Here is a 26,961-nt window from a genome sequence, read left to right on the forward strand (position 1 = left end):
CCGGTCAGTCAGTTGTTGGCTCCTGCCCTGACACACAAGGGCGTATAGACCTCGGTTTCTTTATCCAGTCTGATGTGACTGTGGATGTGCTCACGATCCACATAAATACCTAATGTTTTTTAGCATCCTCATGAACTTCAATGATATCTAGTGGCTGTGAGTTACAGGAGTTCATCAGGCACTGTGATTTAAAAAAATCCTTTCATCCGTTTGCCTCCTTGCTCTCATGAGAGCAGATATAGAATTGCTCAGTCTATCTTCTATCCCAGCCACTATTTTGCATCCCTCTCTCCTGTTCCCTCTCTAAGCTAAACAGTCCCAATCTTTCCAGTCTCTCTCTAACCATTTCCATCACCCACCTCGGGACTCCTCCACTTCTGTTACATCCATTCTACAAAGAGGTTACAACTATCTTTGCTTCAGTCAGCCAAGAGAACCACAGGGGACATGCTTGTCTCTGGCCCAGCCTGGAGGGACGTGGCAGGAAGTGAGCCAGAGGGGAGTGATTTCCTCAGCCAAACCTGGAGGAAGCTATTTGGTATCCAACTCTGGGCCTCTTCCCTTTCCCCCAACTCTGACTCAGTTCATGTCCTTCCAGTTTCCTTTGGCACATGCCCTTGAGATGGAGACTCCCCCGCGCGACGACGCTGCCCAGCAGGAGAGCCCTGAGGTAAGAGGTGACAGACTCCCATATGTTGAGGTTTCTCCAGGGTATTTGTAAAGCTCTACCAGCTCACCTTGGTCTAGTCCTGCCAGTGCCACCTTCAAACACATGCCAAAAATACGGGGATGTCCAACTTCATTGTGTGTAGAGTCTGCCATATGCACTGCATCCCAAATATGGTCACCTGACTTTCAATGGCACTTAGACACCTCACTCCCTTACACTGGTTCGAAAATCCTAACCTTAAGTGAGAGGCCAGCATATGGTATAGGTCAGTGGCTCTCAACCTTTCCAGATTACTGTACCCCTTTCAGGAGTCTAATTTGTCTTGTGTACCCCCAGTTTCACCTAATTTAAAAACTACCTGTTTACAAAATCAGACATAAAAACACAAGTGTCATAGCACACTATTACTGAAAAATTGCTTACTTTCTCATTTTTACCATATAATTATAAATCAATTGGAATATAACTATTGTACTTACATTTCACTGTATAGTACATAGAGCAGATTGTCTATATGAAATTTCAGTTTGTACTGACTTCACTAGTGCTTTTTATGGAGCCTGTTGTAAAACTAGGGAGATAACTAGATGAGTTGATGTACCCCTGGAAGGCCTCTGTGTACCCCCAGGGATATGCGTACTCCTGGTTGCGAATCACTTGTATAAAGGACAGAAATTGATGTGTAAAGAGATTGGCTGGTGAATTATTTAGTCATAATACCAATTAAGGAAATTACCAGCTGTGGGCAAGGAAGAATAGAGGCTTGTGTCTGAAACTGTGTCTGTCTTGGCTCTTACACTGTGCTCATCCCTGTGTTACCTGAGTGCCTCATGGATCTGTTCAAATACACACAAGGAAACCTCTGTATGTCTCTCCCTCTCCCCATGCTATTCTGTAGGGAGGGTTTTTGTCATTTAGGTGGAGTTACTGAGGGCTGGTTAGGTCCAAGAAGTGACCAGCATTGTAGATGTAGAGGCTGTGACACCCACAGAGAACGCTGCAGAGATGGTGCGAGGCAGATCTGCAATGCTAGAGGTGTGGAGAGGAGGAGAGTTCGGGGTTGATGATGCTGGAGCTACAGCCAGAAGAGGCAAAGGAAGGCCTGAACAAGAAGGAAACCAGAACTGGAGTGCAGGAGACTCCTCGTGCCAGGAGAAAGATGTTAGCCGGAGATATTTAACTGAAGGAAGCTGAGATGAAGCCATCTTTTCACTTAGCCAGGGCAGATCAAGAGAGTAGGCAGGGAGGAGTGACTGACTGCCTTGGAAGACCTTGGCTTGGCCCGTTTTCTTTGGAATAAGGCCCTTTCTATTTTCCAAGTTTGTGCTAGTGTGAAATCCTGAATAACTGCTTTCAACCTTCAGGGCCCTGCAGTGAAAAATGACACCAGCATAGAGAATCCAGAGTGGGATCCCTCAGCACTACAGCGGACCAGTCAGGTAACAGAGAGGACGGGGACGCTGGCCAGAGCTGGGGCTGATCTTCTGGCAGAGCAGTACAGGCACAAGGGGTGAGGCTGTCACTAGCTCAGCATATTCTGTCCTGGGATGTACTGTGTCAACACACAGAGGCCACCTCGGCACTAATACTCCATAGTCAAAGAATACACACAAGTTTTGAGAAGGGACTGGATGCAACAGGTCCCTCATCATCCTCCCCTTTAATATAGGTCATCATCTGGTTGCTGTTATTGTCAGGGGACTTGGTCCCTCTGCTCTTCAATGCAGCTCTGATAGGAGCTGCTCAGATGTCAGGACAGTGCTGATCTTTCAGATTGCTGATCAGTTCCCTCTGGGTAGCCCTCCCTCTCACTGACTACCTGTACTGCTTCCTCACAGAGCATGTAGCCTGTGCCAGCTAACCGGCACTGCTGCCTCCCCACCAGTGTGAACTGGACCCATTCGTCCCCTCCCTGTGACAAGCCACCTGCAGTCCCAGTAAGAGAGTGAGGAATGCAGCTCTGTTTCCCTGCTTTCTCTCACTGTAACATCCTTCTGTTTCGTTACAGCACTCTGAAGAGGCTGGAGCCTTAGAAGGCGATCCACAGTTTGTTCCCACCACCACTCTTCTGCCAGTAGTGGATCCAACCCTGCCAAATGCTGCAGTGTCAGATTCCACCTCTGACACCTGGGAAGACATCCATGGGCCTACACTGCCACTTCCTACCACTACCAGCACCACAAGCCCTGGGGCTGGCCTCACAAGCTCAGAGGGCCATCTTGTCACCAGGACAGTAGGAGATCACAAGCAGGTGCTGGAAGGGCAAGAAGTTGATTCCTCTGAAGAGGAGGAAGAAGGTCAAGAGAGAGGCTGTGACATGTCTCAAGAGCAGACACACAGGCTAGCAGAAGGTCTGATGAAATTCACCATCGATCTCCTGACAGAGGTCCAGCTGGAGACCAGCAGACCCAATGTGATCCTGTCTCCCCTCAGCATCACCCTGGCATTGTCCCAGCTGGCACTAGGTAAATTACTACGTTCAAACAGCACAAGCTTTCACCCTCTGTAATGTTCCCTCTAGGAGAAGCACCCATAGCCAATGTCCAAAATGCAGACACTAAGCCGGGCACCCTCTGGCTTTATTTACTAAGGGGCATGAGGTGACGTTCCCTTGAGGCTGGTCTCAGTTTCACTTGCTGGGACAGCACGGACCTGGCCAGGGGGTGCTGTGACAGTGCTGCTAATGCCTTACACTCAGGCCACCAGCGTCTCTCTGGGAAGACATCAGATGCCCAGCCACAGAGGGAGGTGGTCAGAGCACCTGCCCCTCAGCCCCTCAGATACTGACACAAATCTGATGTTGCTTTTAAGGAGCAGCAAACCAGACGGAGAAACGCCTGCTGGAGGCACTGCACCTGGAATCAGTGCCCTGTCTCCACCACCTGCTGAGCAGCATTCGCAGGCGGCTCACAGGGTCCATGCTCAGAGTAGCTTCACGCGTCTATCTGCAGAAAGGTGAGAGCCAGGAATGGGGAATTCCTACTGGGGTGGGGCTGTTGAATAAAACTCTCTGGGACGCACACACAGACTGAAGCAGCTGGGCTGACAGAAAAGTGACACCTGTTAGTTTCCTGAAGTACTCCCTGTGGGGATGCCCCTGCTATCTGGTGAGCACATTTGGCTTCACACTGCACTGTCTGACACGCTGAGCGAGTTTCATCAAGGCCAGATGACGTCATGTCAAGTTCCTTCCTTGCAGGGTTTGAGGTTAAAGAGAAATTCTTGGAGAACTCAGAGCAATTCTATGGGGCAAAGCCTGTGACCCTGTCTGGGAACAATGAAAATGACCTCATAGCCATAAACAAGTGGATAAAGGAGGCTACTGAAGGGCAGATATCCACCTTCCTGGATCATCTCCCTGCAAGGACTGTGATGCTCCTACTCAATGCTGTCCACTTCCAAGGTGAGCTTCAGCGCACTCCACAATCCCCACTTTCCAGGTCTTTCCCTCAGTGACTAGCTGGGGTTCCGGGTCCTTTCCCCAGGTGAAGTAGCTGCATGTACTCAGGTGGAATCTCCTTTCATTTCTTCCCCATTTTGCTAGATTCCTCTTTTCCTTCCCCTGCATGTATGCAGCTCCCCTTGTTTAGTCTTGTCTTCAAATCCCATTACAGCGCAGCCTCTTAACTTCCTCACCTGTGCTACACACGTTAACTGACCCAGGAGCCAGAACTAACCCACAGCGGCCCTGTTACCTTGTTGGTCCTGGTCCCTGGGACGCAGCACATCACCTTGCTCTTCTTAGCCAGGTCACACACACTTCATTAGGTGCCCAGCAAGGTGCTCTGAGGTGCTCCTGTGAAGTACTGGCCAGGGTTTCAGCCCAGCCCAACCTTAGCCTGGTCTTCCTCTAATTCCCTGAGGGCTGAATACCTCCATGCTGTCAGGAGCCTGGCCTGTACTCTTGCAGGAGCTCCTTGCACTATCACTGATGTTGGCCTCCTTCCTCAATCCCTGCATTACTGGTGGCTCTACAGCTGTCTCTTTTCCTCCATCACTGACTTTATCCTGCACTTACAGACATTCTCTACTTCCTCCCCACAGCACCTCAGTCTTCTCCCTCACTGAGGCACAAAGAGGGGATGCCATTAGGCGTTGGCTCATTCCACTGCACCACACAGCCTCTCCTGAGGATAAAGACATCCTGAACTCACAATTCTTCCTGCTCTGACACTTCTTTCTGCTCCAGTCCCCACTCACCTGTTCGCTGATGCTTTGTCAGGCACTTTCCTTTGTTTTTCATTCAGATTTGGGTTTGATTAATTACAAATTTATGGTTTTGGACAGGATTTTGGAGGCATAAATTTGACCCCAGCCAGACTGGGCCAGATATATTCCACCTTGATGACCAGTTCATAGTTCCCGTTGAGATGATGAAAGCTCAGAAATATTCCCTGAGCTGGTTTACTCTGGATCCCCTGGAGGTTCAGGTAAGAGTCTGTCTAGGGTGCTGCCGGGCAGCTACAGGAATATCCCTTTGTTATTGCAATACCTCCACTGTATTCATGTTCTATGAGAAGAGATGAGTAATACCTGTTCACAGACGCAGGACACAGAAGTTCTTTTCAAACATCTTTTGCCTTCATTCCCTGAAAGGCTGTAACATCTTTGCCCTCAAATTCACGGGGATGATGGACTAGATGGGACCTAATGGACCTTTTGGATAAGTCTGAGAGAAAAAGCAACATGGAGATGGAATTCTCCCATGAAAATTGGGAGGATCTCTTCAGAACAGGGCCACTGCAGTGTAAATGCAGTTCATTTTACAGGGTGAACTTTGTGTTTCTCATATCTTTGGTCTCCACCTGCCTTGTGGATAAATACTGGCTCTGAGCATTAGCCCTATCTGTTCCAGTCTGACCTCTGTCTCCCTGGGATAAACAGCCACTCCACTCCCATCATGCTGCCCTCCTCCCCCTGGCTAATTGTTCTATTGAAAAATCAGCCATGAGAGGAAGTATCCCTTTCTGAGCCCTCATTGGCTTTACTTGGCTGTTTCCTATTCCACCAGTTCTTCTGATTGGTTTGTTTCCAGGTAGCCAGGTTTCCCTTTAAGGGCAACATGAGTTTTGTGGCCATTGTCCCAAACCAGTTTAAGTGGAACGTCTCCCAGGTGCTGGTGAACCTCAGCCATGACAAGCTGCACAGTCGTTTCCTCAAGGAGAAGCCCACCATGGTAAAGATGCCCAAACTGCATGTAGATTACCAGCTTGAACTCAACCAAGTCCTCAGCCAACTAGGTAATGCCCAGGGTGAGGTTTGCACAGCATGAATGGGTTGGGCTGATTGCAGTTATCTGTGCACTGAAGCTCAGAACTGATCTCCTTGCTCGAGGCAACTTCAAAGACCATGTAACTCTTTACTCTTCTCCCTGTTCCTGTCCTTTGCTTTTTTAGCACCAGCCTTTTCTCTGCCCATCCCGCAAAAATGTGGCCACTGTTAGTCTGAGAGCCTTCTTCACTGCAGTTCCTGTAACTGTCTCTCCCTATCTTCCCCTCCTTCAGCTCTCCATCTCACTTCCAAACTCAGCTGTGACCACCTTTCCCCTGCCTGTGACCTCGATTTATTTCCCCTTGATGTTAGGATGTATGAACTGCCAAGACAACCATGCTTCTCAGTGACAATGCAGATCACAAAGCCCAGAACAAAGTGTGTGAGAACTAAGGACAAAACAGTCATTGTTAAGAGGATCCGGACCGGGTTATGAAATGGACTTCCAGATGAGATTAGGCAAAAACAGAGTATGAGTGTGTTTAGGAAATGCAGCAGAACCTTCCTCATGGACAAAACATTTCCAGCATAGCAGGAATGACCTTAACCACAAAGCCCCTGATCTACCCTAGCACCCTTCAGAAAACAAAATCTGCAACCAACCAATCAACGCTAAGCAGCAAACAAAATATACCCCATCAGAGCTTTCCCCCCCACAAGGGAGAAATGCCAGAGACTCTATGAATTCCACTAGGGACATCACTGTTTCTACTGGTTTTATGTGGAAGGTGCTCAGATACCATGCTGTGGGCAGCAGTATAAAGCCCTAGGATATGATCAGTCCATATGAAAGCTGTGTTTGTTTGGCACTTGCAGATCTCCATACAGGGAAGGACTGGTAAATCTGGCCAGAGTGCACTTTTCCTTCCTCTGCCTGGCCAGTCCCTGGTGTTGTGCATAGAATACAGTGATACAGGCGGCTGCCGCCTCTACAGCAAAGGTTCTCAAACTGGGGGTCAGGACGCCTGAGAGGGGTGTGAGCTGTCAGCCTCCACCCCAAACCCTGCTTTGCCTCCAGCATTTATAACAGTGTTAAATATTTATGTGTTTTTAATTTATAAGGGAGGGTTGCACTCAGAGGCTTGCTATGTGAAAGGCATCACCTGTACAAAAGTTGAGAACCACTGTTCTACAAAGATGAAATGAATGTCTGAGCCAATGGCATGCCATGGCACCGAACTAGTGAACAGACAGGCTTCTGTTTGACCCCAATTTGATTTCTATTTAGGCCTCGGGGAGTTGTTTTCAGCCCCAGACCTGCAGAAGATCACAGATGAGCCTCTCTTTGTATCCAGCATCCAGCACCAGTCCACCCTGGAGCTTGCAGAAGATGGCGTGGAGGCATCAGCTGCCACCAGTGTCATGATGTCTCGTTCACTCTCCACTTTCAGCCTCAACCAACCCTTTCTCTTCATCATCTTTGAGGAGACAACGGGCATCCCACTCTTTGTGGGCAGCATCCAGAACCCCAACCCCAATGCTGCCAAACAGAGAAAAGAGCCACAGGACTTGCCTAACCTGAAAAATGCCATCAAAAATAGTATCCCCAAATAAGGGAGGAGCAGTGCCTAGGAATCCTGGGACTGCTGCCTGTGAGACCTCTGTAGCAGGGTCTCTCTCCCTTGACCAGGCTGCCATCAGAAGCCCTTCTGCCCCATCCCAGTGGGTCCCCTCTGGCAGGGCTCTCTAGAACCCCTCAACACCACTCTTGAGCAGCAGTGCTGGGTACCTCATTGTCTTGAATACTCGTTAGCTTCTGACAATGTCTCTATGCAATTGGACAAAGACAAGAGGTGTAAAAGCTGCTCTTCCTTCTGAGCCCCTCATGCACATTCCTTGGTCAGGACATTGACCAAATAGCAGGACTTGCTTGTCACTATATAGGCCAACGGCAGCTAAATCAAACTGACTAGCAGCCAGTTGCCTTCCCTGGGATGTGAGTCTCAGCTAATACTTCTGATAAAGGTTCTGCCTAGAATATTCCTGCCCCTATCCCCCTGGGTACTGGGATTTGCTGGGTGTGTGCACAAGGGAGGGGGTTTATTTCTATCCCTAGCACCAGCCCTTCACCTGGGATTTTGGAGGCATATTTTGTAAATTGTTTTTTTTAGTAATTTTTATGTTGGCACAATAATAAAGAGTAAAACAGAAGATGTTTGGCTGAGTTGTCACCTTGAGAGATACCCGGAAGAGACTGGAAAGGGGCATAGCAGGGCAGCAAACAGGCGGAGTAACTGCAAAGACTGAGGGGAAAAAAAAAGACTTACTGGGGCTTGACCAAAGGATGGAAGGTCCTAAAGGGTCTCATGAGAAGTGAGCAGTCCTTTCTCCTTACTCCAATTCACACCACCAGAATGAGGAGCCACAGGATGAGATTAATGTCTAGTAAATATGGAACCACTAAAAGGACATTGCCTATTCCTCTTTGGAAATCTCAGCTGAACATACCAGAGAATCCACTAGTGTGGGTGGATACAAAGAGAGGGGAGATTCAGTCTGATGCCACAGGGTCTGAGCTGAATGCTGTAGGGGTCAAGAAGGAAGTTTCCCCATTTGCAGCATAGCACAACTGGCTGGTGTTTGCCTTCCTCTGAGGGAGGAATTGGTATTGGGCATTGCCAGCTGGCAGGCTACTGGCTTCAATGGATCAGTGGTCTAATCTGGTCTGGCACATCCTACGTGTGACTTGTTCTCCTATGTTGGGTACTCCTGAGCCTGCAGAACAATGCTACAGGAGTTTGACATCTTCCAGGACATGACTGCATCTCCTTGGGGTCAGAGTCCCTCCCTCCCATCAGTACAGGGATGGTGTTCACCTTGAAGTTCACTTCTGAGACGGGTACAGCTCACTGAATCCCTGCTCTGAAATAATTCAGCATGTCTGACCCAAGCAGCAAAGACTGATGGTTTGGGGGAAAAGCAACCCCCCCTACAGCAACTTAAGCTGTGTTATATTAGTCTTGCTAGTTTTGGTGTTTCTGTAGCAATTAACAGTGAACGTCTACCTGCTGACAAAGGGAATTTAGAACCACTCTTTGTTGGTAGATTCTGCTTCTCATTGCTTCTAGGAAGTCGTTCTAGGGTATGTCTACAGTGCATCTGGGAGCGAGCTTCCCACCCTGGTCCACAGTAGTGAGCTAAAGGTAGCTGTGTAGACAGGGTGGCTTGGGCTCTGAAGCCCACTCTCCTCCCACAGGTTTCAGAGCCCAAGCTGCAACATGGACACAGCGATCTTTAGCACACTACCATAAGCCCTGCTAACACAAGTCTCTTCACCTGAGCTGAGGGACTTACTCCCAGACACCAGGTAGACATACCTTAGTGGTTTTGTTTTTGCATGGAAGTAGCTAAAGAACCAGTGTCACCTTCCCAACAGCTTCCCCTTTCCTGAGTAGATCTGCCCCAACCAAACAGCAAGCTGCCTGCTGGCATCTCCCTCACTGACTGGCCTGCACTTTCTGTTGGGATTGGAGGGAGGGGGATCGACTCACTGACCACAGACTTCAGGGACACAAGAAACTTTTTCAAAGAAAGCAACTGGCTCAAACCTGCAATTACCAATAGACACCACACATGGTTTACAGACTCCAAGTTTAAGGGGAGACCAGCTAAGAATAATTCCCAGCCCTGTGACCCATGGAATAACATTTACTGGTCAAAAAGAGGGTATAATTATTCTATAATTACTCTACCGTGTAATTAACAAGTAAACCAGCAGGAATCCAGCTCTATTATGAGAGCCCTCAGAGAACATTTCAGATTGCTTTGCTCTCATAATTATTGCCTTAATTTAGAGATGCTGGTCCATGCCTTAGTTAGGTCTTGCCTTGGCTACTGCAACTTTCCCCTCCTTGCTTTGCACCTTGCTGCATTCCATTCTATCCAAAATCCTGCAGCTAAAGTCATCTTCCTTCCACACCACTGCCTTCCAGCTCCCTTTGTGCAGAATGTACATGTTTCTTCCTCTTCAAAGCCCTGAACAACTCAGTTCTTATTTCCTCCTACTCCCCTTCATTCTGGTAGTTCCCTCCTGCTTTTCTTCTCATACTCCCATCTTCATGTTGTTCCAGGGGACAGTGGCTAGTTCCTGCTGCACTGTGTATAAGGCACAATTAACTTTTTATTTTCAACAAATGATGTTACATTGAAATTAATTCATGAGATTTTGCGCAGTCTTTTGAGGCTCTTCAATGGAGGGGTGCTGTAGAAATGCAAAATATTATTAAGATCCAGGCTCACGACTTCCCACCACAGGACAATGCTCTTGCTTCCTAACATTCATACATCTTGGTAATGACCCTTGAACCTATTCTGGTAAAGCAAAGCTCTATCATAGGTTGTAAGGCCGGAAGGAATGACCGTGATCTTCTAGACTCAAATGTATGACACAGGCCATAGGACTTCCTTGAATGAATTCCTGTTTGAACTAGAGAAGGTCTTTTAGAAAAACATCCCATCTTGATGTAAAAATTTCCAGTGAGTGAGAATTTCCCATGTCCCTTAGTAAGCTGTTCCAATGGTCAATTACCCTTACTGTTAAATTTATAACTTACTTCCAGTCTGAATTTGTTGAGCTTCAACTTCCAGCCATTGGATCTTGCTATAACTTTTTCTGCTAAATTGAAGAGCCCTCTATTATAAAATTTCTATTCCCTCATGTAGGTACAGGACCTCTTTCCTGAAAACTATTGCCCATAGGGTGAAGCCATCACTAAATTAATATTTCTTGATAACTTTCATATTTGAAATGTTATTGAATTTCTTCACTTTAGCAAATCCATATGAATATCAAACATACAAAATGTCCATGACATAAAGCCTAATGCTGTTCAGAAAGAATATGCCCTATTTTAAATAAAATAAGCTCCTCAAACCAAAATAAAATGTCCACATGGAGGGTTTGGACTGGTTTAACTAAGTTTGTTTAAATTCACAACTTTAGTTAAACAGATACAACTCTCTACATAGAAAAGGACTAATTGACTTAGCTAAAGCAAAATAGGTGTGTTCACACAGCCTTTGCATAGGTTAAAATCACACCTATAGTTAAAGTGGTGCAACTTTCTTGTGTAGACAAGGCCTTAGTAAGAATCAGCCCAAAGCCTTCCACAAAGTACATTTTAGTACAAAACACGTACATTAAAAAGAGGAAATGGAGAAAAACATGGGAAATGTCAACTGCTAATCTCCAACAACCAGTGTCATTCAGCGTCAGGTGAATGCAGAAGGGGTCACAGGGACAAGCTTATTTCCACTGATCTCTGCTTACAATACAAGTCCAGAAGTAATTTCCACATAAGGCCATAACTGTCCATCTTATTCCTGCTCAGGAAGACTGTTTTTTCTCGCTTGGCCATGGTCAATGAAGCAGCACTGAGCCACAAGAAACCAGCTGGGATTATTTGCTTTGCTCACAAAGATGCTGGTTTGCAGTTCATGTGGGTCTCCAGTCATCCCCTCTTCCCATTAGCTGAGGGCCTGTAGGCGATGAGTGCATGTATGAATAAGTCAGTTTTATGCTTCTCATTGCCTAGAGAGTAAGGCCTGCAGCACAGCAGGGACAGATTCCAGGACAATCCCACATATGGGGTTTGGCACAGCTGCCTTCACTACATTTTCAGCATTTCCCTCTAGACAAGCTGCTTGAGGCAATGGTCAGATAGCCACAGTCCCATCCCATCTCTCCTTCACTGAACATATTAACATTCTTGTTAATACTGACCCTGCAGCTTGGCTAGAGCTGCTCCTGGGTCCTTATTTGCTTTAAATCAGTATTTGGATCCTGCTGCTGGATCGAGGTTCTTGCTACGTTCAATGTTAAAGTTGCTGCTATATTAATGATGCTACTGCAGCTCCCACACAGCCATCACCAAGCATTTTATAACCCCCTGAGGTAGGGAAGGAATTGTCCCATTTTACAGATGGGGAAGCTGGGGCTCTGCGACGGGAGCTGACTTGCCCAAAGTCACACAAGGAGCTTGTGCAAAGCACAGAATAGAAGCCAGAGAACTTGGTTCTTAGTTTTATGCTTTAACCACTGACTGTTTCTCAAATAATGGGATTTGCTTTGGGAGCTGGATCAAGTGAAGGGTTAAAGCAAGCACAATGCAGTGACAATCACAGGATCAAAAATGAGAGCAGACCACTTTAAGAGAGCCCTGGGAAGTGTAACCTGAAGCCTGCTAAAGGCTGGGCTTGGGAGCAGTCTGCTGGCAGGCAGCAAAGAAAGCAGATGTGGCTGTTATAAACTCCATGCTGTCCAGACTCTCATCAAGGGTGGTAACATTAGACAGCACTGGCTGAGAGGAGTCCGAGGTAAGGAGCAATTCACCCTGCTTCCAGCCCTGTTGGCCCTCAGCTAGTAGCAATGGGAGTACCCAGAATTATGGGAAGGGCACAGGAATGAGCCCCCCGGGGGGGGGGGGGCAGCTCTCTTGCAGGGCCTGGGAGACAGGAGTGATGGTCCTTGCTGTGGTATGGCCTGGGGAGTGTAGAATTCCTCCTGGGGAACAGGAGTAGGCTGGAAATGGGGGACTCTCACAGAGGGCCTGGGGCTCTCCAGATGTCATGGGGCTCCTCCTGAAGGGACTGAGGGCCAGAAATGTGCTTGGGAACAAGGGTCCCTCCTGGAGGCTCTGAGGACCAAGCATGGATGGGCAGGGGTTACAATGCTGCATCAATTAGCGCTTGTGTTGCAGTTAGTTACTATTGGAAAGAAAAATATCTAAGTCTAGCAGAAAATTGAGTCAGACCCTCTCGGTGAGGTGCTCTGAGACACCCCCCAATAGAGAGAAACAGACCTCATGGGTGGGGTGGCTGAGATATCCCACACTCAAATGTGCTTAAGGATAGTTAGAGACCTTCAGAACTCTCTAGCCTGGGGGAAATGCTGTTTTATTTTAGAGCTGCAGAGATCCAGGGATCGGACAATTCGCGCTTTGAAAGCATCTTCTCAGCTTGTTTCCCAACCTGCTCTTTCTGAGTCTAACATCACAGACTGTGTGCTCTAGATCTTTTCCTCTCCTTTTAAACATAGCTACAGATTTTAAAGTCATGCTAGAAATCACCCCAGCTCTGCTCCAGTAAGGACTTTTTCTATCTGCAGTTTTGGCTGTGTGTATCATAACTGCAAAAATAGAATCCAGATGTTCAGGCCCATTCCAGCTCAGCAGGGCTTTGTCATTCTAAAATGGAAATCACTTCTTGGCAAAGCCTGAGAAATATGAGGGTGGTGACAATCTTGGCAAAGATGATAAGATCTGGGAATGCATGCTCCATTCTCATGCTCCCAGGAGCACAGAGCAGTTGGGAGCAGAGTATTGTAGAGCTTTTTTTCAGAACAAAGACCACACTTCATGGAAAACCCACGTCTCACGCCTAGCCCAGAGCACACCTCTCACACTACGCATAGTGGTAAAGCCAGGTGATGAATCTGCTTGCAGCAGGCATCCTCAGACAGCATCCAGCCAGAACCTCTCTGCTCACGTGTGCCACAGGAGGCAGGCCTGCTCAGAAATCCCCACCATAAGGCTCACTCTCACAGGAACAAGAAATCCCCAAATCACATCCACCATCACGCCACCTAACATTGCTTTGGTTCAGTACAGCAGCTCTACTCAGAGCATATTTTCTGCACTGGAAAGAAATCCAGAATACCGCTCTCCTGGGTGGGCGATGGTGTCTGAGCATAGATGCAGTTTTGTGTCTGCTCTAAACAGAAACAATGCTACAGAGAAATCTCCTTTGGCAGGGATGCTGTAGATGCACATCGTGTTTCCTAAAGCAAAACTGCTATTCTGGAGAGAGGGTCTGGGGGAGCTTTTTCTTGTAGGGGAATCCTCTGCCTGAAAGGCTGGTCCCTGAATTATAGTCGTTTTGGACACGTGGCTTTAAGAGTTTGCAATTCTACCAACAGCCATGTTTGCTTCAGAGCTGCATTTAATTTGAAACACATGTGCAGACTCCTACTCCTTTGGCTGCACTGGATCACAGGGGTTAGTTAAATACAAGTGCCCTTCCTTTAATTTCTTTGGAATTTATATAAACATGGCTTTCACCCAGCCCATGGCATCTGACCTCAGGGAAATGGCATCCCTGCAATTGCTCTAATTTACCCAGGATGAACATTTGGGTAACACTACCCTTTGGGCCAGACACATCATTGTACAGAATCCTCCCATGCAGACACTGGAGAGGTTAACATTGGATTTCTGAAAAAGAACAGGATTACTGGCTCTAGGGAGCTTGGTGGTTTTTTCCTATCAGGAATCCTGAGTAAGCCCAGTCCTGTCCTTTACCTCCTCTCTGCTTTAGCCTCTACCCCATGGTATACATTTAGGGTGAGGAAGAGTTCGTAGGACTCCCTTTGGAGCCCATCAATGTTGCTATTTAAACAGCTACTGAGTGAGAGTGATAGTAAGGTGCTCATGCAGGCAGTAATCCTCCAAGGATAGGGCTACTCAGTGAGCAAGACTGAGGCTAGGAATTTAATTGGGGGGCTGGGCAGGGGGTGTATGCATGTTCAGGACAACAGCAGTAGCCCGTTAACTATCTATCTTTTATTTCATCCAGTGTTAGTTGTTGCACTTGCTGCTTTTGTATTAATATTGACATTTGAATGTATGGGATGTAAAGCAGCAAGAAGCATCTCTTGTGCACTGATCTGATCTAGTACCTTTCAGGGCCATGGAGTCTGGTGTCTTGTCTGAGAGCCAGGGTGATTTGCATCACATCTCTACCTCTGCTTTTGGGCACAGGCACACCTGCCCATGTGTCCACAAATGTGCATGCCACAATCTCAAGAAGCTCAAAGCAGCTGGAGCTGAAGCAGCTGAAGAAGCCAAAGGCTGAGGATTTGCAACTGGTCAGCTGTGCACACCAGGTCCTGCTGCAGACAGAGATGCAAATGCAGTTCCTGCTAGGTGTAGTAGACAGAGCTAGTTGGAACAAATAAGTAGGCAGATTGACTAGGGCAAACAGCTCTATTGTGTTCTTCCCTTCTAGGTGCCATCATGCAGACTCTGTTTGTTCTCCTGTGGTTAGGGCTCCTAGCCTCCCCCAGCAGATCTCAGGACTCTGCTACAGAGCAGGTGAGCGTGATACAAAACATGACAAGGAGAGTGAGAAACCTGGAACATAAAACTTCCAAAATTAAAATTCTAAATGGGAATATTAAGCACCATCCTCCAGAGTTGCCAAGGACAACCTAGGATCATAATGGGCAATGAAATGAGACAGGTAAGTCCTACTCTGCCTAGGTAAAAGCATGGTGGGATCTCTAGTAGGTACAGCAGGGACGACTGGGTTCTATTCCCAGCTCTGCCTATGACATACTATGTGATCCTCAGTTTTCCCAATGGTAAGACAAGGCCAGTACTTCCCTAGTTTACAGAGGAATGTCTGTAAAGCACTTTGAAGGTGAACAGTTCTCTGGCTATCATTACTGCTCCTCCCTTCTGATACATAACAATTCTAAAGAAGTGTTTCTTGTGCCTGCAAGGACTCTGGTACCCCTGAAGGAGGCAACACAGAGGCTGCTGAGGAGGAAGATCCCTTCTACAAAAGCCCTGTAAACAAACTGGCAGCTGCAGTCTCCAACTTTGGCTATGACCTATATCGCCAGCAGTCGAGCAAGACTCCCACCGCCAATGTGTTACTGTCTCCCTTCAGTGTGGCTACTGCACTTTCTGGTATTTTACTAGGTGAGTCCCTACTCCTCCTCCTCCTCATGCATACTCGTGCATGGCTGGAGGGGGGCCTCATGCTCCCTTATTTATGGTTGGCAGGTGCTGGAGAGCGAACAGAAGACCTGATTTCTCGTACTCTCTTCTACGACCTGCTTGACAAGGCTGAGGTCCACAACACCTACAAGGAGCTACTGGCCAGCATCACTGCACCTGTAAAGGGCTTAAGAAGTGCCACCCGCATTGTTGTGGAGAAAAGTAAAAACCTATCTTGTTTTTGTCCCTGAGCAGCAGTCAGCAGAGCAAAATGGATGAGTAACTGTCACAGGCACCCATGGCTTCAGTTATGGGACACAGCTGTGCCTGGAGCCTGAGCAACTGCTTCCGCCCTGTGCTGATTGCGCCATGCAGTAACAATGTTGGGGGTCCCTATATAGAGCTTGGAAAATGTTTATTAAAATCAAAAGTGTCAACAGGGCACTTGGCAACAGAGCTGCTGGCACAGAAGGGACCCAAGAAAAAATTGCTTTGATAATTTCATCTCCTCTCTAAACCTCACTCTAGCTGTGCCTACCTCCCAGGAGCCATCTGATGTATTTTCAATTCCAGATACAGTTTGATTATATCTTTTGCTTTACAATAATGATCAGCCCCAGCCTGGAAGACAGATCATATAAGACTGTTTGACCCCTCAGCGTCAGTTAAAATGCCATGTTTCACTCTGCTCTAGACCATCTTGATAAGAATGCTAAAATCTCCCACTTTCCCCAGTCAGCCTAAGGGCTTAAGGAAGATCCAAGCTCCTCAATAAGCTGTAATCATATAAGGAGTGTAGGGACAGGGCTAGAGTCAGACACCAAAGTAGTGGCAGCTACAGGCAGGCTTTTGGTTCCTATCTCTCATCTTTACCCATTAGTTGAAGGTTTTTCCAGAGGACAGCATAGGATGTGGCTGTGAGACTTAGATAAATACATCAGTTCCCCACACAGCTTTAGTCAGACTCTCTAGGTGTTTGCACATGCCTGTGTATCACAACAATGGGTATTTAGAAGACCTTGGCTTACACATCTGTAAGTATGTCAGGAAAGGGCGCGGGTTGCTCACTGCCAAGCCTTCAGCTGTATGTCATTGCCTTGGGATTTAGTCTCTGATAGAGGGAGTAGGCTGCAGTAATGGTCTTTCTGCCCCTCAGAACTGAGAATGAAAATTGGGTTTGTGAGCCGGCTGGCGAAGTCCTATGGAGCACGTCCCAAGTTGCTGACTGGCAATGCCCAATCAGACCTTCAAGACATCAACAACTGGGTGCAACAACAGACCAAGGGAAAGATTGTCAAATTCCTGAAGGAGATACCTACAGGCATCAGCATCTTCCTCATCGGGGCAGCTTATTTCAAAGGTAAGAGCTTACTGTCATTCATGGCGGGGGAAACGGGGGGTCTCCTATTTGCATGCCAGAAAACACAGGAGGGAAGGTCAATTTCTGGCTAGAGCACACTGAAGAGGTAGGCAGAAAGACAGAGTGACAGGAGGAAACTTCTTTGAACACATGGATATAGATTCTCTACTGTGAGTTTAGTAAAGGAGGTGGGACAGATGCCTGATGAACATGGAAAGAACTTCCCCAGGGGAGGAGTCACTACTCACAGGAAGCTGAGTCTTGACCTGCTTGCAAAAAGGGGTCAGGGAAGGAGGAAAATGAAAGCCTGTAAGGATGAAAAAGACAGAATGCCCTGCCCAATGGAAGGAGATTCATCAAGAGTTCAGATGGGACTGTGCTTGCCACAGCACCCCTCTCCATGGACAGGAGATACTGGGGAGCCATTTTAGGGAATCCAGACATCAAGTATTTATATTACAAGAGAAGCTATTGGCCTAGTCGGACTCAGGGCCACGTAGTGCTGGGTGCTCCCTGAACAGGGGTACAGACACAGTCCCTGGCCTGGAGAGTTAACAAGTCAAGACAAGGAGCAAATACACAAAGGGTAGGTGGAGATTAGCAGTACCACTTGTATTTGTGCATATAAAGTATAAAATAATTATGTATTTATAATTACATAAATAAAATATCAGCTCTCTCCAACTGCTCCTCCACCCAACCAGCATATGTCAGATGACTTCATGTCCAATCTGGTTAAACCTCAGATGGGATGGAAGGGACTAGAGAGCCAACAGTAACAATAAGACAAAGTTGCAAGTATAGCTGATCCCAGTAACTGGCTCTCTCACCTCTATCATCCTCCACTTACCAAGACCAATCCCCTAAAGAAGGGCTATTTCATGTATGAAACCACAAAACCATTCCACTGGCTACACACCCAGGCCTTAGGTTTTCCCATTATTCCTGAACGTTCTTGTTTTATTTTTAAAAATAGGACAGTGGGAGACCAAGTTTGACCTTACAAAGACTACGCTGCAGGACTTCCACCTGGATGAAGACCGATCTGTGAAGGTGCCCATGATGTCGGACCCCAAAGCCATACTGCGATATGGCTTCGACTCAGAACTCAACTGCAAGGTCAGGTGAAGGACTGAGCAAGAAAGAGACGGTAGTCCCTGTGCAAAATAACCTCGCCCAAGACTAGGGAAAGATCCATCTTCACTCACTAGCTCCCCCCCACTAGAGGGTGAGTTCTGCCCCTCCCACCAAACTCCTGTAACTCTTATGCTTACATTGTACACCAGGGCAGAGAGCTTTGGGTTTTCTCAGAGAACTCCACATCCCCATGATCATATGGCAAGCAACTACATCTTTAAGTAGCACAAACGTCTTTCCAGTCTGTACAGCCATCCCCAGCTGGGCAGGGAGGAAAGTGATAGGTTGCAGGGAAGGGCAGGCTCTTGTAGAAGTTTCTCTCTGACTCACTGCCTTTCAAAAAGTGGCAAGTTATTCGCTTTATGTGTTCCTGCCTGTTCCTAGTGGAGCTCCACCCCCCCGGTAAGCATCCTCCCTCTGACAGGGGAGGGAAAGTGCTGCTTCTGGGAATTAATCAAGGCTGCTCCTGAAATAGCTGGAAAGGTTGCTAGTGAGTTAGGCAGGGCTGACCGTGGGTCAGACTCCCAGAACTGGGGACTGTGCATAGCACAGCATCAGTATAGGGGTAGAAGTTCCAGCTGAGAATTCCACGGTGCCCCACAGCAATACTGTAATTCAGTACAGATTCTCACAGGAGAGATTTTTACAGCAGGAGGGACAGGGTTTAGGGCAGAAGTCTGCATTGTGGAGGGGCAAGGGGGACTTGTGGTGTAACAGATAAGCAGGGTGGGAAGGAAGAACCTGGTAGATGGAGTGGCTGGCTGGCCAACCAACCAAGGTTCAGAGACCATAGCTGGCACTGGGAGATTCTGCTGGTGTGTTTAGAGATAACTCCTTGTCTTTTTTTTTTACTACCCTTCCAGATTGCACAGCTACCACTAACAGGCGGTGTCAGTGCTATGTTCTTCCTGCCACAGAAGGTGACCCAGAACATGACCCTGATTGAGGAGAGTCTCACCTCAGAGTTTGTCCGTGACATTGACAGGGAGCTGAAGACAATTCACGCTGCGCTGAGCATACCCAGGCTGAAGCTGAGCTCTGAGGAGGCACTTAGAAGCACACTGCAGGAAATGAGTATGTACACAGCATGGCCCTCTGCAGGCTGCCGGGGCTCAGAGCAGTGAGCAGAGCTGCTCTTTCCTTCAGCTTCCTGAGAACAAGCAGTCAATTGTCACAAGCTAGGTCCTGCTGTCATATCTATGCACTTCATTGACAACTGCAGCTCATGCTTCCATCTCTCATATAGGCTCTGCCTAGGGGCCACTCCCACCATCCCCCAATGAGCTCAATGGGCCCTATGAATAGGGTTGCCAATTTTGGTTGGATGTATTCCTGGAGATTTCATCACATGACAATCTTTAATTCCTGGAAACTCCAGGCCAACCCTGGAGGGTTGGCAACCCTGCCTATGACTCCTCCCCTCTACAGCACTAGTAGTACTGCCCCAATCTGCAGCACTGTCTCCTCACCCTCCCATAAGGCCCCTTCTTCCTAGCTAATGGAATCTTCCTCCTTTCCCATAGGGCTCCAGTCGCTCTTCACATCACCTGACTTCAGCAAGATTTCTCCCAAATCCACCAAGCTCTCTCATGTGCAACACAAGGCAGTCCTGGAACTAAACGAAGATGGGGCAAGATCCACACCAAATCCTGTAGAGAATGCTGCTCGCCTGACCTTCCCCCTTGACTACCATCTGGACAGACCTTTCCTATTTGTGCTGCGGGATGACGTCACGGGAACCCTCCTCTTTATTGGCAAAATCCTGGACCCCAGGAGCACTTAGCTCCATGGACAGCAGCCTGCAACGTTAGAGTCCTCCAGAAAGGCTGGGGTAACTGGGAAGGATGCTGGGTCCCTGCTCTGCTGCACAGATTTTAACTTGCAAATCTTATGCCTACATGCTGCAATAAAAGAGCTTTTGTCACGAACATCTCAAAGCGCCGCAATGTTCTCCCTTGTGACACAGGCCCTGGTTCAGTTTGCATTGGGTCCCCATACCAGTTTCCCAGAGTTCCTCCAACATCACCATATGTCCCCTCTGGTGAGCCCCACTGTTCTGGCCTAAGTTCTATTGCATCCCCTTCATCTTGTGGCTCTACATTTCCTGGCCTGCTGCCCGCCTCATTCCAGCCCCGTGTCTCTCATGTTTGCAGGAATAGGTGTGCTGAATGGCAGGCAATAGGTGAATAGTACTTCACCACTATTGTTTGCTTTCGAAAACTGTGGGCGTGGGGGGGGGGGGGGGCTGCGTGCATAGGACCAACATTTAACCCTCCAGGGAAGAACCACAACTTCAGAAAAAACACATAATGGGCTCTCAAAAGCATGTTAAGAAATTCTACAGCAACATTCATTTCTATGAGACAGCCCTTCTGTCAGTACCACAGTGGTGTCCTCTCCCATGTCAGCAGTGATCAGCTTGATTCCCTGGCCCTCCCTAGGGACATTTCAGAGCTCACCCAGCTTGTAGCCAGGCCTTGTTTGCATGGCTGCCCTGCCACATGGCAGCTTCCTTTGTTAGTCACTCAACCCTGTGAAGGAGGTTTCTGGGCAGCTCCAGCAGACAGGCTCTCATCTCCTGCAGTTCCTGGACCTGGGCATTCTGAGGGCCACAGTGCACAGACAAAACCGTCTCTGCTCTTTGAATTGTGCACAGAGCTTCAGACACTGCAAACCTGAAGTACAGAGGGAAGAAGTGAGAGAAAGATTTAGGGGACAATCTTCCCACAGCACATTTGATGAAGTCATTCATTCAGCACCCTTCATCCTTTCCTCCATTTCCCCCTAAGCCAGGACAGCTCAGGGAATTTCTGTCTCAGTGAAAGAAGGAAGAGGTGCCTGATCACATGGGTAGGACTCACCCTCGGCATCCCATCACTATCAGGTAAATGCCCTGTTTTAGCTAGGGGAACTCAAAGTGCTTCACCCTTGGAAAAACAGCCATATTATCTTATTGCCACTCTTGCCAAGGTGGGAGACAGTTAAACCAGAAATACTGATAAGAAAGGGGTCTACAAAAAAAGTAATGAGATCTGCTGGCCAATGGGTTAGAAGAGAAAGCGTCTGGGACACTGTCACTTTAAAAGGAAGCGTCAACAGCACTGCAGTACTGGGGCCTGAACACTCCATGGTACCTGGGATGCCAGAGAAGCAGTAACAGGAAAGGGGATGATAGGACAGGAGTGGGACAGATGAATGGGTAGGAAGGATGCCAAAAGGAACACAAGACGGTTGTGGAGCCCCTAGCCAACTGAAGGAAACTTTCATTTGATCCAAATACTTCGCAGCCTCCACCTCATCCTGGATAAAGGGCAGATGTCTCCCCTTTGCCAGAACATCCAGGAGTCCTGGAAGACATCTTGCAAAGGGACTAATGATGCCAAGGACTTCCTGCCACATCCCCATCTCAGAGACACAAGGACATGGACTAAAGCAGGGAAGAGATGGAGAATGAAGGGTGAGATAGTGGGAATGGGGCTCTTTACCCATTAAAGAGGACTTGCGCCAGTTTGAAGAGTTCATGACCTGTTTCCACACTGGACGGTCCATGGCGAGTTTCCACAATTTGAATGCTGCGCTGCAGGTGCTTCGCTGCTTCCTGCCACTTTCCTGGCCAAAGAAAGAATGGATTATTAAAGCTCCCTTTCTATAGCCACTGGAAGGAACTCAAAGGACTTTACAACTTTAGTGAACTAAGACTCACAGAGGGGTGTTATCCTTATTGTACAGAGTGGGAAACTGAGGCACACAAGGTCACACAGCCAGTCCCTGTTGGCTGGGAATAAAGACTGTGGCTAAAACTAGATTCCTAAGAAGATTCCGCTATGTGAGTTTAGTGGGCTGCAATAAGAGAAGGGAGGTGAGAAAGGGAACAGACTAATCAGGGAATCTCCTTCTACTGACATTAGAATTAATAGGCCAGCCATACAAAAATGACCCCAGAGGCGACAGGAAGACATCTTACCAAGTGTGGCATAACCCTGTGCCAGGTGATCCTCAATCTCGCCCACCAGCATGTGCTCTGCAGACAGGAAGTTCTCTGCATCCATCCGGCACCTCATCAGCAGCTCAACAGCCTGATCTGCAAATCCAGGGAACAAAAGCACTTTTCCACAAGACATGAACCCGTTTCAGTTGCCAGCTAGCCATGGTCTATGAAGTGAGATTGGGTCCATCTATTCCCACCCCCCAGCCTTGAGCAGTTAGCCCTGGACTTTATATGTTGTTCTTGCAGAATTATCTAGGGTCACCATTTCTATTTCAGTCTGAAGCCTGTCTGACCTAATGCAGAGTCACCGGGGGCAGGGGGACCTTCTGGAACATAGGGTCTGGGCCCAAACCTTCAACATTTCCCTGAATTCCCTCATATTCCAGTGGAGCAAACATGAGATTTAGCCTCCCAGTCTGATCAGCAGCATAAGCAGCCTACCACTTGTGCTCCCAGGGATTCCAGCTTCATATCAGCAGTACCTAAATGCTTGGGCAAAACTGCCATCTGGTGGCTGGGACCAGGATCTTGCTATAAAGATTACTTGTGTAATGAACTGAACAACGTCCAAGACAGATGGCTGGCTCTCTTACTGGGCTGGTTGTCTTGGAGAAGTCCCAGTGCTGTTTTAACTTGCAGCTGAAGGTCCCATAACTGGTGTAGGAGGTAATCCCTGCCAACCAAGAGTGTACAAGCACCACTGGAACAGCGAAGCACAGCTTCCCCCTGTGGAAGTCACAGAATCATAGGGACCTCAAGAGGTCAAGTCCAGTCCCCTGCACTCAAGGCAGGACTAAATTATCTAGACCAAGCCACCTTTACAATAATTTTTGCACACAGAAAGCATAGAGTTGTGTATCTCTACGCCCCATAGTGTATTACAGGGCTATTGCACTGTTTCCCAGCCACACTTTAAACAAAGGGGCCTGTCTGTGTGCTGGTGTTATATCTTCAGATCTCTGGAAGAAAGCTGAAGGAGTAGCCCTGGCAATGGTGCCAGCCTGAGCCCACTTAGATACGGCCAAAATAGGGCATGGGCCACCCAATTAATCTTCACAGAAAACACACACTTTCTCTTCCCTCTTTCTTGATGGCTCATAGCTCTACAGTTGTTTTTTAACTTCTAAAACAGCAACATGGCTGTGCAGGGTATTTTACAAAAAGAGATGAAACAGAGTCTCTACCCTAAGAGCTTACAATCTGAAGACCAGACCAGACCAACAGGAAAAGAGACCACCAGGAGGCTGGTGGAGGATTAGGCCAAAGATCATATGATCTTGTGGTTGCAAGAGAGAGTAATGCGCAGATCCTATTAGGACCCTAGTAGGACTGTTTTTAGTTTATAAACCTTCCTTGAGAAGTGGATTTTGTGAAGGGATTACTGAGAGCAAGGGCACAAGGCAGACACATTAAGGGGTTTCCAAACATCTGGAAGATTAGGAGGGTGGGGAGAAAACAGTACTTGAGTGGGACCCCTTGATTGTGGCAACCTTTCCCTCTGGACAGGCTGGAGAAGTACAAGTCTTCCAAGAGGGTTGCTAGAGAATAACGAGACCATCCCTCACTTCTGCCTAGTCCGAAGAGCAGGGGCCCTGGACTCAGATCCCCACCTTGCCCCTCACAGTACAATGCCAGAGTGCAGAGAACATTTAGTTTTACTAACATTTCAAAAGTTACACAGTTGTGATTATGAAAGTTACCTGCATTGAAGCATGGCAGCTGGAACAGCAGAATATATCCGTTGTGGCTGCTATGCCTGTGACATCAGACCCCAACTCATCCAGGCAGGCCTGGCATTGACACTCAAAGAAATACTGACAAAGGAGCCGTTGCCGCCTCTCAGCAGCCCTCATTCTGCATCGGTGAGGCCCTACAAAGGGATGATAATGAGTCAAAGAGATGATACATTAAGAAAGCAGGGAAGTTGGATACCTAACTACAGACTAAAATCCACCCTGCCATGGATTGAGAGGGAATATATAATCTGTAAAAAAAACGAGGAATACTTGTGGCACCTTAGAGACTAACAAATATACCCAAATACATTTGTTAGGTTTCAGAGTGGTAGCTGTGTTAGTCTGTATCAGCAAAAAAAAACCGAGGAGTACTTGTGGCACCTTAGAGACTAACAAATGTATTTGGGTAAATTTGTTAGTCTCTAAGGTGCCACAAGTATTCCTCGTTTTTTTTTGCTGATACAGACTAACACAGCTACCACTCTGAAACCTATTTAATCTGCGGCTTCATTACATTTTGGATTTCCTACCCACATCGGAGGCCTTGCAGTGAAATTAATGGGATTGAAGAAGGGGTTGGTGTGGCCCAGTGCCTCTATGTCAGGGCTATAGACTGTGGGTCCACATCTTGAGATGCAACTAGAGAGTGACCGTAAGAGATAAACGGCAGGAATAGGAGGTCTCATGCTGAGGTCATTGATGCAGGGTTGTGCACACACATGCATGTGTGGATAGAACAGAGACAAACTCCAAACACATGTTTGGAAATGTTACCCTTGTGGCCATGATACTGCAGGGACTGCAGAGGTGAAAGGTCACTTGTGTACCCTATGTATTCCTGAAAGGGACTGCAACTTACCATAGCAATGGAAAATCTCTTGCCCTCTTGGGATTGGCTGCGATGCCCTGACTCTGACAGCAGTCCCACTGAAAGTCACGCTAGTATTAGGGTCACAGGAATGGTTCAGGAGGCTGGTGACAGGGAAGAGGGCTGTGGCCAGGCGCACCTCCTCACTATCTGCAACAATGCTGTCTCCAGACTCTAAAGACCACACAACATAAAAAGGGCCAAATACATCACGAAATCAGACCTAGTGACCTACTTTGCTTATATTCCAGGCACTGAATCTAATCACAGCAAAACATCAGCAGCAAAAAAAAGTTTTTGGTGTTTTAATGTGATAATAAAAGAATAATTACTAAACAAATTTGAAAGCTGCCATGCTCACAGTCTGACCATGTGGAGATGGTTTTGGGTAATCAGCTCCCCATTTGAATCCACAGGGAAAGCAAAGAGTTTCTAGACTGCTGAAGGTAAGTTCTATTCTTCTAGACTGCTACTATAATACAAATACTAAGTTTAAATATTTGGTTTAGCTGCTGTTTAACTGAAATATTTTTAAAAACAGAACTTAAAATTTAAATTTAGAAATCTTTGCATCCAAATCATTTCTCCCTGCATCCAAACGAAGAGCAGATTCCCTAAGGTCTACTCTATAATGTCATTATATTTGACATTATAAAAAGATAAAAAATAATCTAATTCTGCCAATAGATGTCTATTTTTAAGCATTTCCCCCCCATTTTTATCAATTTAAACGTTCATGTGTGCAAAATTATGGGTAATAAGCAATTTTTTCGATTTATATTAATTTAAATTTTCACAGCTATGAGAAATTATGGGGGAGTCAGAATCATTAAATGGCAGTAGACATTGAGATTTAAAAAGTTAAAGCTTTATAGCTGTTAAAACACAAACTGTCAACATCCCATGTGAAAATATACAAAGTAAATATCCTTAAATCAAACTCAAATCAAAATAGTTCTCAAGCAGCATTTTTCTTACTTTCCCTATTTGTAAATTTTGATAGAAGTATTTTGTTTGTTTCTATGTGTATGGTGAAACTGATGTTTACTTATATTTGCTGAAAAAAATCTAATCCTTCCAAGCTTAGTTATCTATCAAACTAGGGAAATGTGGTCTAGATGAAATCATCATAAGCTGGGTGCAAAATTGGCTGAAAGACTGTACTCAGAGTAGTTATCAGTGGTTCACGGTCAAACTGGGAGGGCATATCCAGTGGGGTTCTGCAGGGGTCAGTCCTGGATTCAGTACTATACAATATTTTCATTAAGGACTTGGATAACAGAATGGAGAGTATGCTTATAAAATTTGCAGATGACAACAACCTGGGAGTGGTTGCAAGTACTTTAGAAGACAGGATTACAATTCAAAACAACCTTGAAAAATCGGAGAATTGGTCTGAATTCAACAAGATGAAATTTAATAAAGATAAGTGCAAAGTACTCCACTTAGGAAAGAAAAATCAAATGCACAACTACAAAATGGGAAATAACTGGCTAGTTGGTAGTACTGTTGAACAGAATCTGGGAGTTATAATGGATTACAAATTGAATGAGTCCACAATGTGATGCAGCTGTGAAAAAGGCTAGTATCTTTCTAGGGTGTATATACAGGAGCATTATGAATAAGATGCAGGCGGTAACTGTCCCACTTTATTGGCACTGGTTAGGCCTCAGCTGGAGTACTGTGTCCATTTCTGGGTACCACAGTTTAGGAAAGATGTGGATAAATTGGAGAGTGTGCAGAGGAGAGCAATAAAAATGACAAATCAGATTTTCTAAACCTTTTAGAAGGAAAGGTTAAAAACATGGTCATTCAGTTGAGAAAAGAAGACTGGCAGGGGTGGTGGGGTGGGGTGTTGAAAACAGTCTTCACATATTTTAAGGGCTGTTATAAAGAGGATGGTGATCAATTGTTCTCCATGAAGGTAGGACAAGGAATAAAGGGCTTAATCTGCAGTCCTGGAGATTTAGGTTAGATATCAGGAAAAACTTTTCACTTATAATGATAGTAAAGCTCTGGTATGGACTTCCAAGGGAGGTAGTGATATCTCCATCATTGCAAGTTTTTAAAAACAGGTTGGACAAACATCTGGCAGGGATGATCTAAGTTTACTTGGTCCTGTCGCAGCACAGGGGGCTGGACTTGACGATTTCTTGAGGTCACTTCTAGCCCTACATTTGTATGAGTCTATGCTGGGCATACCACTAGGAAA

The 26,961-nt window shown here is 46.8% G+C and overlaps 4 protein-coding genes across 9 annotated transcripts in view; 2 read left to right on the top strand and 2 right to left on the bottom strand.

Annotated features, from left to right (window-relative positions):
• LOC140899881 (protein ABHD15-like) overlaps window positions 1-19,201 on the bottom strand; it is a 49,523-nt gene extending 30,322 nt beyond the window's left edge. The window contains 1 exon segment of the mRNA XM_073316122.1: window positions 19,116-19,201. The gene's annotated coding sequence lies outside the window, so the exon portion shown is untranslated.
• The window catches only part of SMYD4 (SET and MYND domain containing 4), a 37,699-nt gene that overhangs the window by 5,315 nt on the left and 5,423 nt on the right, over window positions 1-26,961 (bottom strand). For 2 of the 6 annotated variants that reach the window (XM_073316109.1, XM_073316112.1), the window contains exons 4-9: window positions 24,741-24,923; window positions 23,846-24,015; window positions 22,739-22,871; window positions 22,122-22,238; window positions 21,643-21,766; window positions 20,465-20,832 (exon numbers count right to left, since the gene is read on the bottom strand). In XM_073316109.1, coding sequence (XP_073172210.1) covers window positions 20,679-20,832; window positions 21,643-21,766; window positions 22,122-22,238; window positions 22,739-22,871; window positions 23,846-24,015; window positions 24,741-24,923 — 881 coding nt within the window. In that variant the 3' untranslated portion in view covers window positions 20,465-20,678. Of the gene's footprint in view, window positions 1-6,973; window positions 10,143-19,115; window positions 20,833-21,642; window positions 21,767-22,121; window positions 22,239-22,738; window positions 22,872-23,845; window positions 24,016-24,740; window positions 24,924-26,961 lie in introns of those variants that run through there. The other 4 variants (XM_073316108.1, XM_073316107.1, XM_073316110.1 and 1 more) reach the window with 4 other exon arrangements.
• On the top strand, window positions 2,988-7,721 carry SERPINF2 (serpin family F member 2). The gene is made up of 6 exons (XM_073316126.1): window positions 2,988-3,135; window positions 3,482-3,625; window positions 3,870-4,073; window positions 4,958-5,100; window positions 5,706-5,910; window positions 7,170-7,721. The coding sequence occupies exons 1-6, from the start codon at window positions 2,988-2,990 to the stop codon at window positions 7,493-7,495; spliced, it is 1,170 nt and encodes a 389-aa protein (XP_073172227.1). The 3' UTR covers window positions 7,496-7,721.
• SERPINF1 (serpin family F member 1) lies at window positions 12,137-20,085 on the top strand. Its single transcript, XM_073316123.1, has 8 exons — window positions 12,137-12,256; window positions 14,945-15,030; window positions 15,441-15,642; window positions 15,727-15,882; window positions 16,817-17,020; window positions 17,997-18,139; window positions 19,021-19,231; window positions 19,681-20,085. Exons 2-8 carry the CDS (start codon window positions 14,953-14,955, stop codon window positions 19,938-19,940), a joined length of 1,254 nt encoding a protein of 417 aa, XP_073172224.1. The 5' UTR covers window positions 12,137-12,256; window positions 14,945-14,952; the 3' UTR covers window positions 19,941-20,085.

This window comes from Lepidochelys kempii, chromosome 17 (genome assembly GCF_965140265.1).
Source record: "Lepidochelys kempii isolate rLepKem1 chromosome 17, rLepKem1.hap2, whole genome shotgun sequence".
NCBI classification, from domain to species: Eukaryota; Metazoa; Chordata; order Testudines; family Cheloniidae; genus Lepidochelys; species Lepidochelys kempii.

What these genes read in the sequence shown, in the direction of transcription:
- SERPINF2 (XM_073316126.1), top strand. Translation starts at nt 2,988, where the DNA reads ATGTCTCAAGAGCAGACACACAGGCTAGCAGAAGGTCTGATGAAATTC. An exon ending in ATTGTCCCAGCTGGCACTAG is followed by an intron (nt 3,136 to 3,481) that starts GTAAATTACTAC and finishes GTTGCTTTTAAG; the next exon opens with GAGCAGCAAACCAGACGGAG. An exon ending in TGGATCCCCTGGAGGTTCAG is followed by an intron (nt 5,101 to 5,705) that starts GTAAGAGTCTGT and finishes GTTTGTTTCCAG; the next exon opens with GTAGCCAGGTTTCCCTTTAA.
- SERPINF1 (XM_073316123.1), top strand. Translation starts at nt 14,953, where the DNA reads ATGCAGACTCTGTTTGTTCTCCTGTGGTTAGGGCTCCTAGCCTCCCCC. An exon ending in CCGCATTGTTGTGGAGAAAA is followed by an intron (nt 15,883 to 16,816) that starts GTAAAAACCTAT and finishes TCTGCCCCTCAG; the next exon opens with AACTGAGAATGAAAATTGGG. An exon ending in ACTCAGAACTCAACTGCAAG is followed by an intron (nt 18,140 to 19,020) that starts GTCAGGTGAAGG and finishes CTACCCTTCCAG; the next exon opens with ATTGCACAGCTACCACTAAC.